The 14,074-nt window shown below is 40.6% G+C and overlaps 8 protein-coding genes across 11 annotated transcripts in view; 4 read left to right on the forward strand and 4 right to left on the reverse strand.

Moving 5' to 3' along the window:
* LOC115436292 (zinc finger protein 239-like) overlaps positions 1–520 on the forward strand; it is a 324,079-nt gene extending 323,559 nt beyond the window's left edge. The window contains exon 3 of the transcript XR_003937795.1: positions 509–520. The gene's annotated coding sequence lies outside the window, so the exon portion shown is untranslated. The remainder of the gene's footprint in view (positions 1–508) is intronic.
* Positions 1–14,074, reverse strand: part of LOC115435234 (NACHT, LRR and PYD domains-containing protein 5-like) — a 753,056-nt gene that overhangs the window by 495,938 nt on the left and 243,044 nt on the right.
* The window catches only part of LOC115436265 (zinc finger protein 345-like), a 356,130-nt gene that overhangs the window by 337,100 nt on the left and 4,956 nt on the right, over positions 1–14,074 (reverse strand). The window lies entirely within an intron of this gene.
* The window catches only part of LOC115436241 (NLR family CARD domain-containing protein 3-like), a 1,147,354-nt gene that overhangs the window by 258,713 nt on the left and 874,567 nt on the right, over positions 1–14,074 (forward strand). The gene's annotated exons all lie outside the window — the stretch shown is intronic.
* Positions 1–14,074, forward strand: part of LOC115436242 (NLR family CARD domain-containing protein 3-like) — a 329,168-nt gene that overhangs the window by 255,035 nt on the left and 60,059 nt on the right. The gene's annotated exons all lie outside the window — the stretch shown is intronic.
* LOC115436280 (zinc finger protein 664-like) overlaps positions 1–14,074 on the forward strand; it is a 204,812-nt gene that overhangs the window by 146,453 nt on the left and 44,285 nt on the right. The window lies entirely within an intron of this gene.
* LOC115435235 (zinc finger protein 664-like) overlaps positions 1–14,074 on the reverse strand; it is a 50,567-nt gene that overhangs the window by 31,234 nt on the left and 5,259 nt on the right. The gene's annotated exons all lie outside the window — the stretch shown is intronic.
* Positions 11,931–14,074, reverse strand: part of LOC115436299 (zinc finger protein 239-like) — a 210,295-nt gene continuing 208,151 nt past the window's right edge. The window contains exon 2 of the mRNA XM_030159135.1: positions 11,931–13,603. Within this exon, the coding sequence (XP_030014995.1) occupies positions 12,499–13,524 (1,026 nt within the window). The 5' untranslated portion in view covers positions 13,525–13,603 and the 3' untranslated portion in view covers positions 11,931–12,498. The remainder of the gene's footprint in view (positions 13,604–14,074) is intronic.

The following is a 14,074-nucleotide window of genomic DNA, read 5'->3' on the forward strand; positions in this document are numbered from 1 at the left end:
TGATGAAAGACACAAAGTCCACCCATGGACCAAAGCTCAGGTCCATGTTGGACACAGTGACGTCCACTGGTCTGAAACCAGCAGCAGGAGATAATTGGACAGAACAGATGGACCAGTAGATGTTGGACATATACTCACCTTAAATATGGAGTCCAGCTGAGTCTGATCCTGTAGACCAGTGGGAACCTCTGAGCTCTGCTGCTCCACTCTGTGGACCAATCATCAACAATGAGCTCACATTATGTCTGTCCACACTGACACCAACAGGTGGACACACCTGGATGTCAACATGAGTCACATGACCCCCTGTAGTGGGAAAGGTGTCCTGGTCCTGCTGATCCCACTGAGAATCAACATGTGAGTGTGTTTGGAGCTTCACACTCACTGTTTGAGTTGATCAACAGGTTTAGTTGAGTTCAGTTTCTCAGGATCCCCATCAGTCACATCATGGCAGCAGGACTGAACTGAGTTTAGTCCCATAGAAATGTCATTTCAGACACTGAAGAAGATTTACTGAACAGTCACTAGAAGACTAAACAAGGGACACCTGTCAGCCAATCAGAATGAAGAATGGGCAGTAACCATGGAGACGCCCAATGGTGAGTTGATTTGTGGAGTTGTCACATTCTTACAGTGACCATGTCAACAGTCTAATCTGATCTGTTTGATCAGATCACAGCAGTAATCTGATTAGAATCCATCAGATGAACACAGTTGGATTTGTCTCCAGTCCTCCCATGTCTTCATGCATGTTCACAGGTTCATGGGATGGATTTAGTTCTGTTTCATCTGCACATGTGCACAAACTATTACAGTCCTACTAAACAGAAGTTACCTAGTCAAATGGGAGTTGAAGACAATAACAGGAAGTTCGATTCTATCATCACTATGTACGGACGAACTCCCAAAGACATCCCATAATGGACTGGAGCGTCTAAACCAGGGTTCAGGATTTTCACATTTAAGTGCATGTAAAGGCGTCAGGTCTGGTTCTTCCAGTGATCTGATTACTAATAGTTTCTGGATTTTTGTGGTCATGGAAACAGACTCAATGATGTGAAGAATCAGCTGAAAATGAACACGTTCTAAACTTTCAACTAAAGTCAGTGTTTAATATAGATTTAATAAACAGTCGACACATCAGACATTTACATCAAACTCACGTCTCTGTGGAAAAATCTGGTGGGTACCCCTTGGACCGGTCACTCCTGAAGGACATACTACTGGATTCAGGTCCAGGATCAGGTCCAGAGGACTCTGGTCTCTGGTGGATCCTGGTTATCAGGAAAACAGTGTTTTGCTTTTAAACAAACTGTAGAAACAATAAGAAAATGATCAATACACTGAAGATCAATAAAGTGTGAAACTGATCCAAAAACTCACAGATCAATGAAAGTCAGTGAACCATTAGATCAGGATCACTGAGTTCATCAGGTGATGAATAATTCTAGAGTATAAATCAGTAATATAGTTCCTGTATTTGTTAGTCAGATGTTCTTGAGTCCAACCAGGTGAATCTAATGACAGACTATTGGACCCGTGTGTCCACAGACAACCATCAGATTTCCACCCAGCTGATGGATAGACCTACTACTGTATGGAAATATGGCACTGAAAACTGAACCGGAACACACACAACTCTACATCACATGAGGGAATCCAAACCCAGTTTTCTGCTGAGTCCTGGAGGATCCGTTCATCCATAGAGTCTGTGGTCGGATCAACATTTACATACAAGTGATTTAGTGTCACACTGGGGTCTAAAGGTCTGAATGAGGACCACCTACGCTGACTCAGATGAACGATCCTGTTGGAAGAGAATAAACCAGTCCTTGGAGTCAGTACTCTTCATGGATACACAGCTGGGTCCAGATCCAGGTCCTGGTCCCGGTGCAGGTCCAGGTCCAGGTCTGTGAATAGTGATGTCAGTGGTTTTAGTGCTGAGCTCTGACATGGAGAACAGTGGTGGACAGATCCAGATGGTGGCCTCACCTCTGAGCTTTGGGAGGTCTGTCGGGTCCGGGTCCAGGTCCAGGTCCAGGTCCAGGTCCTGGAGGGTTCCTTTTGATGGTCTTTGGGGGAGGGGCTCCCTCCTCTCTGTCCTCACACTGATCCATTCTGCTGGATCCACATCAGTCACGCAACAAACACTGAAAACAGCAGAGTTTGAGACGTGGTTATATGATGGAGAAGAGTCAGATGTGGACCAGCAGTTCAGAGATAAACCAGACTCAGGGTTTTGGACCAAGACCTGCATCTCACATCTCATATGGTGTGTGTTTAATGTAGATGTGAGTTCATGAAGGTGTTTGTGGGTGCTGTTTGTGGTGTTAGTGTGAGTTGAACTGTAATGGCTGATCCACGTGTTGGTTCTGCTGTAGTTCTACTGTCAGACCACTAGATGGCTTCCTGGAGCTGATGATGGGACCTGAAGAGCAGCTCAGGAAACAGGACAAGACCAGTGAGGAGTTGACTTCACTGACATCAGATAAAACAGCCTCAGTTTTTATTTGGAAAGGTTTCACCTAACCCATCACAAAGAAATGAGGTAAATAAGATGAAGTTTGTTCACAGAATAAACAGCTGCTGTTTATCACCTGATCAGATTCCACTGGATCAATAAATCACCAAATTGTCAATGAGTCCACAGGTCTGGAGGATTATCAACATGGAAAAGTTTTCAACAGGAAACACTGAGGGTTAAACAACTGTAATGACCAAAAGCTGCTTCAAACCACATGAATGATTAACTTTTATGAGACTAAATATAAGACGATCAACATCCAAACACAGAAACAGAGTCCAAACGTAAACAATGGAGAGTCTGATCAAACAGCATGACTTTATAGTTTTATGGATGTTTTCTAGGTCTAGAGCAGGTCTACAACCCCAGTTCCAGAAGGGTCCGGACGCTGACTGTAAAATGTCACTCAAATCAAAATCAAATTATTTGAAAACTTCATAAACCCATATTTTATTGACAGTAGAACATAGAAAACACATCAAATTAGAATTAAAATAAACTATTTTAAGCCAAAGGTCTAAAGGTCATTTTAAAAGGAACATCTACAACATCCTTGTAAAATGTGCATCAGACCAGAACGGGACCACATTCCTCTAAAGTCCATCATCTGGTCTCCTCAGGTCCAGACCGACGAAATGACGAAAACTAGAATTGTAAAAACATTTTTGTGAACTGAAATAAATAAAAAACTATAATTAAAAGAAAAAACAATAACTAACTAAAACTGTATTGTGTGCTTACAAAACTAACTGAAACGGATAAAAATTATAGATAAAATTCCCTTCATTTTCATCTTTGTCAATGTTGGATTGAAACGAAATCAATTTATTTCACTTGAGCAATTTTAGCTAGCGGCACCGTACAACATGTCATGGTCCATCGCTTGTCGTCACTTGTGGTTTACAGTCGTCTTCTGGTCCCCACTCTACCTGGAAACATGGAGACTAAAGCTGGGAGAAAGCAGCAGAGTCCTGTCTGGGATTTATTTGATTACATCGGAGAAGAGGAGAAAAGATACAACAAAACTAAAATTAATACTAAAACTAAACTAAAACTGAGCATTTAGAAGAAAATGAAAACTAATAAAAACTAGCAAACCTGCTCTAAAAATGAATTAAAACTAACTGAATTAGGGAAAAAAAATAGGACCAATGGCCCTGTAGCTTACCGGCCCAATTAAAAGCTTTGGGAAATGTATCCAGATGCCATTTATTATCACCCAGTTATGTGCATTTATTATATTACAGAAATAGCCCATGTTTTGGTCATATTCCAATCAGATCTGTAAAAAATTAAAATTCCAACTTGATATCATTGATACTTACTGATTTATTGGATCAATCCGCTTCCTATCTCTTATAATGGGAAAATTATTGAAAGTCGCACCAAATCCAGAATCAGATCCGGATCGAAATAATTGCAATACTTTGTTGTTACACTCAGTCTAGGGGTTGCCGAGACGCAACATGGTGTGAAACTCCCCTCCCTCCATGTCCCTTAACAAACAGGAGCAAATTAAGAAAATGACCAGCAACCACGCCACTGCAATATGAAATATTTCTTTACAAAAAAATAAAAATTAAACCAGGTAGGGAATCATAATAGTCTACAAACACAAACGAAGGAAGCCAAAATACATCAATCTTACCTAACAAAACTTAAAGAAAAAAGATTCCCTCCTTGTATAGCTGAATTCACAAAGTTCTAACAAAAATTACAACAGGCTGGTCTGCACAGAGGGGGGATGGAATGAGAGGAGTCTCTTTGGAGGAAGGAAGATCTGGCTTTTAAATTTCCCAATTCATCTGTGAGGCACCAATCAGCTGCAGCCAGCAGACCAACAGCACACCTGCAGCTCATCCTCAATCAACTGCCATCTGTTTGGAGGGAAAGAGAACACACCCACACACAGAAGAGAACAGAAAAAAACTACAAAAATACAACTGAATCGCAAATGACAGCACACTACAGAATCAACAAAATACTAACCCTTAACACTTGTGTTGACATCATCATACAGAAGCTGTGTACCAAGCTTGAAGTCAATCAGAACTGTAGTTTGGGAGAAGAAGACGATTGAAATGTTTTCCCCATAAGAGCCCATGTTAAATTTTCCAAAAGTTCCCGGATCCAGAAGAAGATCCTGATCAGCATGAGGCCATTATGCTTTGGTCGTCTCCCCATCAGGGCTGGACTGTAGAAATTTACACTTGATATCATTTATATTTACTGAGTTATTGCATCGATCCACTTCCTATCTCTTATAATGGGGAAATTTTTCAAAGTCGCACCAAATCCAGAATCAGATCTGGATCCAAATAATTTCTCTAACTTTTGTTGACATCATCATAAAGAAGTTGTATACCAAGTTTGAAGTCAATCAGAATTGTAGTTTCAGAGAAGAAGATGATTGAAATTTTTGTAACGGACGACAGATGACGACAGACAATGACAGACGACGACGGCGACGGACACCGCATGACGACAATAGCGTACGGCTTGTCGGCCGGTAAGCTAAAAAAGTCAAAACTAACTAAAACTAAACTATAATGAAAAATCCAAAACTATTCGAACCTTGGTCCGGATGTTTCCAGACAGATGTTAAAGAAGAGGAGATGAACCACAGTGGAAACATGGACCTGGAAACAGTTTATGAAGACCAGTTCACTGACATTACATTCAAAAGACTTTGGATAATATGAAACATTTGATGAGTTTGATGTTTTATTGTGAATCAAATATGGGTTTGTTCTGTATTTCTGTTCATTTCACACAGTTGATACCATTGTAGACCCGGGGTTCTACAAATCCAATGAATAGTTCCTAATGCTCATGTTGGTGATGCCAAAGGGCTCCCATGTGAATGGATGACTTCCATATAGAATAGAACATCACTGTGTTGTTTGTGTCTTTTCTCTGTGGAGAGTGTCTTTTGTCTGATTTCAGGACATCGTGGGTCAGTAAAGTGTCGCATAAATGGGAGTTCATCTCCACCAGTGGTAAAGACGACTCTCTACGTCTACAGACTCCACTCATTGGACACCTTACACCCACCTTCTGAACGCTGTTTCTGATTGGTCCACTCACCTGAATGAGCTCCACCACTCATCTGCCAATCAAATCAATGCATGGTCTGTGATCGACCGGACTCTGACATGACTGACTGATGTTGACCACAGCAAGAATGCCTTTCATTCATTCATTCATTATCTGAACCTCACTTTATCCTCACTAGGGTCATGGGGGCGGAGCCTATCCCAGCTACTTATGAGTGAAGGCGGGGTTCACCCTGGACATGTGACCAGTTCATCTCAGGGCAGAACATAGAGAGACAAACAGTCATTGTCACATTCACACCTATGGGCAATTTAAGTTCACCCATTAGCCTATCAGTGCATGTCTTTGGATGGTGGGAGGAGCCAGAGTACCCCGAGAGAACCCACACAGACACAGGGAGAACATGCAAACCCCACACAGAAAGGTCCCACCCCCATCGACTGGTGTTGGAATGGAGAACGCCTTCCAATAAACTGTAAAACACTACCATCTGAATTCAACAGATATTGAACTGAACAAACGTGGACAGTCGTCACTGTCGGCTTCTGTCGTCAGGTTTCAGTGCATGAGTTTAGGATTTTCCAGCTTCATCGTCCACTTTCAGACATTTGTTCCCAGTGACTTTACACTGATGAAGTCATTTAAGTTGTCGCATTAATAATGACATTTGTGCAGAGGAACTGAATCAGGACTGAACAGGTCCATGTCAACGGTCCATTTTCCCACACTGTAACCCATGTGACCTGAGCTATCTCACCTGGTTACAGCACCGGCGTAAGGTGGCCACTATAAATTTGCAGCATCTCACATCACTTCCTGTGTGCTTCCGGTGCTGCGTGGCAGCTGTCTCGTGGCTGTGGCTGTCATGCTTAGGGGTGTTAGAAAATATCAGTTCTACAATGTGTCGCGATATTTCATTTCACAATACTGTATCGATATTAAAATGTACTGTATCGATATTTTTAGGTATTTATTCAAATGCAGATATGGCGGAGGTTTATTTTTGTTTTTTGGATTTCTTTATTGTTTCTATCTTATTTATTATTATTTAACACTGTTTTATTAAATAATGGCTATTGGAAGCGTCCTAAAAGCCCTTTTTACTCTCTGAGAGGCAGATGGTAGTTCCTTTGGAAACTAGGAGAATTAGAAAAATGTTGTGATATCGCATTAGATCCTGTTCTGAAATAAAAAAATATGTTTAGTATTTAAACATATTTCTGGTGTAATTCAATCCTTCCAGGAAATAATCTTAAAAAAAAAAGAAACAAACAAAAAATTGCCTTTTTAACAGTATCATGATATATCGTATCGTGATCCTAGTATTGTGATTTGTATCGTATTGCTGGATTCTTCCTAATACACACTCCTAGTCATGCTGTTTTAAATAGGACAGTTTAAACTGCCGTCTTTGGACTAAACCATTCTCCGCTGCTGTGCCGTACTCTGATAAGATAATGGCTAATTTAGCTAATGCTAGCGGCCTTAGTTTAATTATTCCTAATGGCGGTATTAGGCAGATCGGTGCAGCGATGTGGTTGTTGTATCGGTCTGTCGTGGTACAGAAGGAGCTGAGTCGAAAGGCGAAGCTCTCCATTAACGGTCAATCTACGTTCCTACTCTCACCTGTGGTCATGAGCTTTGGGTCATGACTGAAAGGACCAGATCCCAGATACAAGCGGTCTAAATGAGTTTCCTCCATAGGGGGGCTGGGCACACCCTTAGGAATAGGAGGAGGAGCTCAGTCACCAGGGAGGAGCTTAGAGTAGAGCCGCTGCTCCTCCACATCCAGAGGGACCAGCTGAGGTGGATCAGACATCTGTTTCAGATGCCTCCTGGACGCCTTCCTGGGGAGGTGTTCCAGGCATGACCCACCAGGAGGAGGCCTCGAGGAAGACCTAGGACACACTGGAGAGACTATGTCTGTGGGCTGGACTGGGAACACCTCAGGTTCCACCTGGAGGAGCTGGAGGAGGAGTCTGAGGAGGGGGAGGAGTCTGGGCATCCATGATTAGACTGTTGAGTCCATGACCCAGATGAGAGGAAGAAAACGGATGGATGGATGGATGGTATTAGTTAAAAAGGAAAAATATTTGATTTAATTTTAAAGCCAAATTAAAGGCTTACCTTTTCCTGTGTAAAGGAAACTTTCATGTATTCATTTTGACCTTAATAATGTATTTAATTGTGTGGTTTTTGCGTCAGGCCTTTTGCGGTTATGGGGTTCTGAATGTAAGCTTACTTGAATGAACGTAGCGGTTCATTTCAAAGAATTCATCGACTTGATTGTTGCACAACTGTTTATGTGGAAGGTTTAACATTGTTAATAATAATAAATTATAAATACAAATTTATTAGCTTTAATGCTAAATCATTTTGATGTTTTTGGCAAGTGCACTTATTTATTTTTATAAATGAAATGTTTCATAATCACTAAGATAATGCATGATTTGAATACGACTGTTAGATGGTTATTACAATGTGAAATCATTAATGATATGTATTTTTATTTTATTTTACTAATGGTACAAACTGTGTATAAAGTGTAAAGCTAGTCCAAGTTATATTTTGTGACAATGTGATTCTAATTCAGGTCAGCCCCCCCCCCCCCCCCCCCACTTTGAAGACAATCTAGGGTCTGGCGAGCCACCCTAACCCCACCTTCTGTGAGGAGGATGAACTACATCCATTCCCTGCCTCTGACCATCATGTGGTAGGAAAGTGAATTCTTCCCCTGCTCCCTTGTTACCACTTTTGCTGCATTTCCACTTCGTGGAACTGGCTCGACTCGACTCGGGCTTCTTTGTGTTTCCATTACGTAAAAGGACCTGGAAAATTTGGTACCTGGTACTGTTTATTTAGTATCTACTCTGCCGAGGTTTCAAGAGATACTAAAATGTGATGTGTAAACACTGCAGACCACTGATGGGTCAGAGAGTTGTCTCTGCGTCATTGCGTCATCAATGTGCAGTGACCCGTCATTTTAAAAAAAAAAACTGATGTGGAAGTTGACAGTAAATATAGCAGTAGGCTAATCCACGATGACAGCCTGCAAAACTACACCATAGTCGGTCCAGGAGGTTCACGCATTTCTGTCTTTGGTGGGCAATGAAAAATTCAGCTTGAGTTTGACGGGACAACATGCAACAAACAAGTTTATCAGTAACTCTGAGCAGAAGACAGAAGTTCGGCGCTGCGTCGCTCTGACGTCCAGGTACTGTAAAGTCAAAATCCTGTAATGGAAACGGTCTCCAGGATTTGGACCTGGTACCAGAGTGGAGTGGAGCCAGTTCCACATAATGGAAATGCAGCATTTGTGGGCCCCTGTGTGGTTAAACATTAGACTGTTCCTTACATGGACATGAACATTGTCGTGTCCTAACTTTGGACACACATCAAAAACTTTCCTTCCCACAAATGGACTTGATTGTTTTGAAAATAGACATTGCACTGTTTTTTTTTTTTTTTTTTAAATGACTGAGGTATTCAATTTGTACTTTTGTTTTGGGTTTGATTATTATATTATATAACTTATATTATATAATCATATATTGAATTCATAAACTGCTTGATAACATAATACAAACTATTTGATATAATAATACTGGTATTATTCAATATCTGTTAAAATATATGCATTCATTTTTTTCTATAAACATATTCTAAACTTACTTGGGCCTTTGTGTATAATTCAGACAATTTTATGGCTCCCTCCAGATCTACTTCTGGTCATTATTAGTAATTCCACGTTCCTTACCCCCTGCAGTGGGTCCACCTAGCCTAAATGCATTACATAGTGACCCCTAAACGCCTCCTAAAACCAGCTCCAGAGGGAGGAGGTCATCATTACTCACCAGTCTGCGACCAAAACCAGCAAAGTCTGGTCTGGTCCTGTTTGTGTCAATCAAAGCCGTGTCCAGACGTGTTGACGAAGCTCCACTTCCTGTGGCTGAACGCTGGCTGAAGGCATCAGTTTGGAGACAAAGCTCTGTGTTGGTCTGCAGACACCTGTCTGTCCTGACGCTCAAAGCCTCTGCTCCTCCTCCTGTTTCTGTCTCATGTGTCTGAGACGAAGCCATAACCAGTAAAACCATAAACCAGTCCCAACCTGCAGGACCAGGTCAAAGATCAGCTGATGCAGCATCATCTGACTTTGTCATAACAGGTGTTTATTGGACCATGAACGCCCCTATCAGCTCTGTCCTCTACAGTCCACAGCACAGATCCAAACTGTGGATAGGGACTGGATTTATGGACTTTAACTTCCACTCATTTCAGGACCATTTTTCTGTCCGTTTCCTCCTGATGTGATTTACAGTGGAGTTTGAAAGTCTGTGAAAGCAGGGGGTCTTGGATCCAGACCTTGTAAACAGTTGGGTCCTGGTCCAGACCTAGACGGTCCAGGGACATGGTTCTCCACATGACTTTTATTCCCCATTTACAGCAGCTTTAGAATATAATTAGATCCAGTCACAGTGTGTGGGCGGGGCCCTGTTGTATCTGCTGACAGTATTACTCTATTTGACCTGAAATGGATCTGAATTTACACGGAACTTGTTCAAAAACTCACACAACACGTCAGTCATATTGATTTGGATTTTTGTAGATGAAGTTCATGAATGGACATAAAAGTGGTGCAGTGCTGCCCCCTAATTCTAAACCTCTACAGTCCACAAGGTTCACCTACATGTGTGAAATCTGGTTCACATCCATCACCCCAGACAAAAAACTAAACCAGTCACATGACCTCAACTAAATGTTCACCATTTTGGATTTTAAGCTCTTTTTTAAAGCTTCTTTTTGTAATTTACTTTCATTGTATTTTAACAAACTCAGATTTAGTCAGAGTCATGTGCAGACGTTACTGTTCAAAACTTAGTAAAAAATTCTGCAAATGGTGTTGTCACGGTGATGCTGTGGATTTTTTTTTTGTTATTGTTCATTTCAATGATTTTCCATCAAACAGCAGGTTGTTTGACAGGCACTGTTTGTAATTCTTGATGTCAAAACTTATTAATTTGTATTCTGATAAAATACACACTCTACATTTTATGTACAACTGAACTCATTCATAAGTTTACAAATATTTATTTTTTGCACAACTATAGACTAATATGCACACATATCTGTCTTATGTCCATGAATATTTGGACAGCAGAGAGAGAGAGAGAGAGAGAGAGAGAGAGAGAGAGAGAGAGAGAGAGAGAGAGAGAGAGAGAGAGAGAGAGAGAGAGAGAGAGAGAGAGAGAGAGAGAGAGAGAGAGAGAGAGAGAGAGAGAGAGAGGAGAGAGAGAGAGGAGAGAGAGAGAGAGAGGAGAGAGAGAGAGAGAGAGAGAGAGAGAGAGAGAGAGAGAGAGAGAGAGAGAAACAAGTGTATCTATCTTTTCTGTGCAATTTCCCCACACTTGGAAGGGACAGACTGACTGCTGATGTTTCACCTTTTGTCCATTTATTTCTCCATTTATTTTAGAACAGGGATCAGGAGATCAGACAATTAGATTAATTAAATCAGATGATTTAGCTGATTAGATGATCAGATTAGGTAAAAAACCTTTAAACAAGAAACAAACAAACACCAGTGTAAACACCATACAACATAAAATAAGCTAAAGTAGATACAACCATAACTGAGCAAGTCAGCAGTTAAGTTACACAATAAATTATACAGATTCGATCAACATTAAATATAATTAAATGAACACAGCAAGTTGAGAACAATTATATACACAGTAGTTTTCAGAAGTAACTCATTTTAAGTGTTTAAATTACAACTAATGATGAAATAGTTCATTTAGAGTTTAACTTTTAGTAAGATATTAAGATTTGAACCACAAACTGATGCTTTGGAAAGCTCATATAAAGTGAGTAAAGTTAAGTGCATTTTATTAAGATATTTAAACTAATGAATTTTGGTTTAGTTCATCTTACAGTTTTATGTTAAACTTATCTAGTAATCTTTTATGCTTTAAGATTATATTAAAAAGGTTAAGTTATTCTGTAAATAGCTCCACAAGTTACTTTAAATTCATGTCACAAAATACTAACCACAATCAAATACATAATAATCAAACCACAGTATGCAGTCTACTAATAAAGTCACCTTATGAACACAAAAGTTAATAGAAAGTAGTTCAAGTACTAAATCAAACTTCCATACCAACAGAGCGCCCCTGAATTCACCCAAACACACAACACCAGCTAACAATGAGATTACAGTTTGAAAAGAAAGAGAGAGAGAGAGAGAGAGAGAGAGAGAGAGAGAGAGAGAGAATGTGTCCTGGGTCCACACCAGTCCATTTCCAGGTTCCTCAGTTTTAGTTACATTAAGTCTTTTCCTCCTTTCCTTTTCGTTGTCACTTCTGTTGATCAGACCTCCTTCCAGTCTCCCCTTTGTTTGAGTTTCCCTCCACCACACAGCTCTCAGGTGGGTCTGATTTCTACCCTTCCCTTCCCCCGCCTTACCAGTGATGGCACCTCCTGCTTCCTGCTACAGAGTGGTGCATTAGAACACACTTCTGTACTCTGAAGACAACAAAACACGGCTTTCAGTCTGGTGTTTGTCTTCACATCTGGATCCTGTGAAGCCTGATCTGGAGGTTTTGAAGTCTGATGTTCTTTTCAGAAGAAGTCAGTGCTACTGGTTCAGACAAACTGGTTTTCTTCTTCTCATCTGATGCTGAGGTACTGTTTGGTCCAGACACTGATGATTTACATCTGCGCTGATGACTGGAGAGAGCAGAGGATGACGAGGATCTGTTTGGACATTGATAACACTCCAACTGTTTTGGTGTTTTATGACATTGATTGTCAACAATCTTATTTTTGTAAAACTGTTCAGTTTTTGTCTTTTGTGGAAATGTTTGACACGTTCATGTTTGGTACATTGTGAACCTGTGAGAAGACATCTTTCACCAAATCTACGCTGATTGGGATCCAATATGGGTCTGTTGGTGACACCTGTAAGAGGAATAGGACCGGAATATCTTTGCACACTTATCACAGGAGTACATCAAATTCTTGTGGTGAACACGGTGGTGAGAACGTAAAGCGGAAGAGGATCTGAAAGTCTTCCCACACTGGTCACAGTCATATGGTCTTTCTCCAGAGTGAATGCGTTGGTGTGTTTTTAAGTCACTTGCTGTGGTGAAAGTCTTCCCACACTGGTCACAGTCATATGGTTTTTCTCCAGTGTGAATGCGTAAGTGTTCCTTCAGCCCACTCATTGTGATGAAAGTCTTCCCACACTGGTCACAGTCATATGGTCTTTCTCCAGTGTGGATGCGTTGGTGGATTTTTAAGTGACCTGCTGTGGTGAAAGTCTTCCCACACTGGTCACAGTTATATGGTCTTTCTCCAGTGTGGCTGCGCTGGTGCTTTTTTAAATTACCTGCAATGGTAAAAGTCTTCTCACACTGTTCACAGTTATATGGTCTTTCTCCAGTGTGGATGCGTTGGTGGATTTTTAACTGACCTGCTGTGGTGAAAGTCTTCCCACACTGGTCACAGTCATATGGTCTTTCTCCAGTGTGGATGCGTTGGTGATATTTAAAGACACTTGCTGTGATAAAACTCTTCTCACACTGGTCACAGTCATATGGTCTTTCTCCAGTGTGGATGCGTTGGTGGATTTTTAAGTGACCTGCTGTGGTGAAAGTCTTCTCACACTGGCCACAGTAATATGGTCGTTCTCCAGTGTGGATGCGTTGGTGGATTTTTAAATGACCTGCTGTGGTGAACGTCTTCCCACACTGGTCACAGTCATATGGTCTTTCTCCAGTGTGGATGCGCTGGTGTTCTTTTAAGACAGTTGCTGAGATAAAACTCTTCTCACACTGGTCACAGTTATATGGTCTTTCTCCAGTGTGGATGCGTTGGTGGACTTTTAAGTGACCTGCTGTGGTGAAAGTCTTCCCACACTGGTCACAGGTGGGTCTTCCATCCATGTTTGCTGGAATCAGCTGATCTTGGTCTTCCTCCAGATATGATTTCAGGTTTCAGTTCAAATCCACCTTTGGTTTCTTTCTACATGAAAACAAACAGAAAAAGAAGAGGTAGTCACTAAAATGCAATGGAATGGAACAGAACAAACACATCTGTCTCAAAACAGATTAAGCAGATAGAAAAAAATCAACTAGTTAGGCAATCGATGAAACAAGATTTTCAAGACAACCAATATTTGATGGTTTCTCCTTAAGAGATGTGTATAAGACCAAAAAAAAAACCCAAATAATAACAGAAATATTGAAAGATGTTGAAAATGTCAGGTTCTCTCTAGTGTTGGTACATTCTTTAAATAGTTACAAAATCACAAAACACTGAAAATACTGTTTACTTTTTTCATTGGAACTAAATTAGATGAATTAAATGTGTTGTTAGGGTCCAAGTGCTGAGAATTAGAAGCAAAGGTCCTACTGTACCTGTAATGTTCTCTATTATTGTTATTATTATTATTATTATTATTATTATTATTATTATTATTATTATTATTATTAT

Source organism: Sphaeramia orbicularis, chromosome 16 (genome assembly GCF_902148855.1).
Source record: "Sphaeramia orbicularis chromosome 16, fSphaOr1.1, whole genome shotgun sequence".
Classification (NCBI taxonomy): domain Eukaryota; kingdom Metazoa; phylum Chordata; class Actinopteri; order Kurtiformes; family Apogonidae; genus Sphaeramia; species Sphaeramia orbicularis.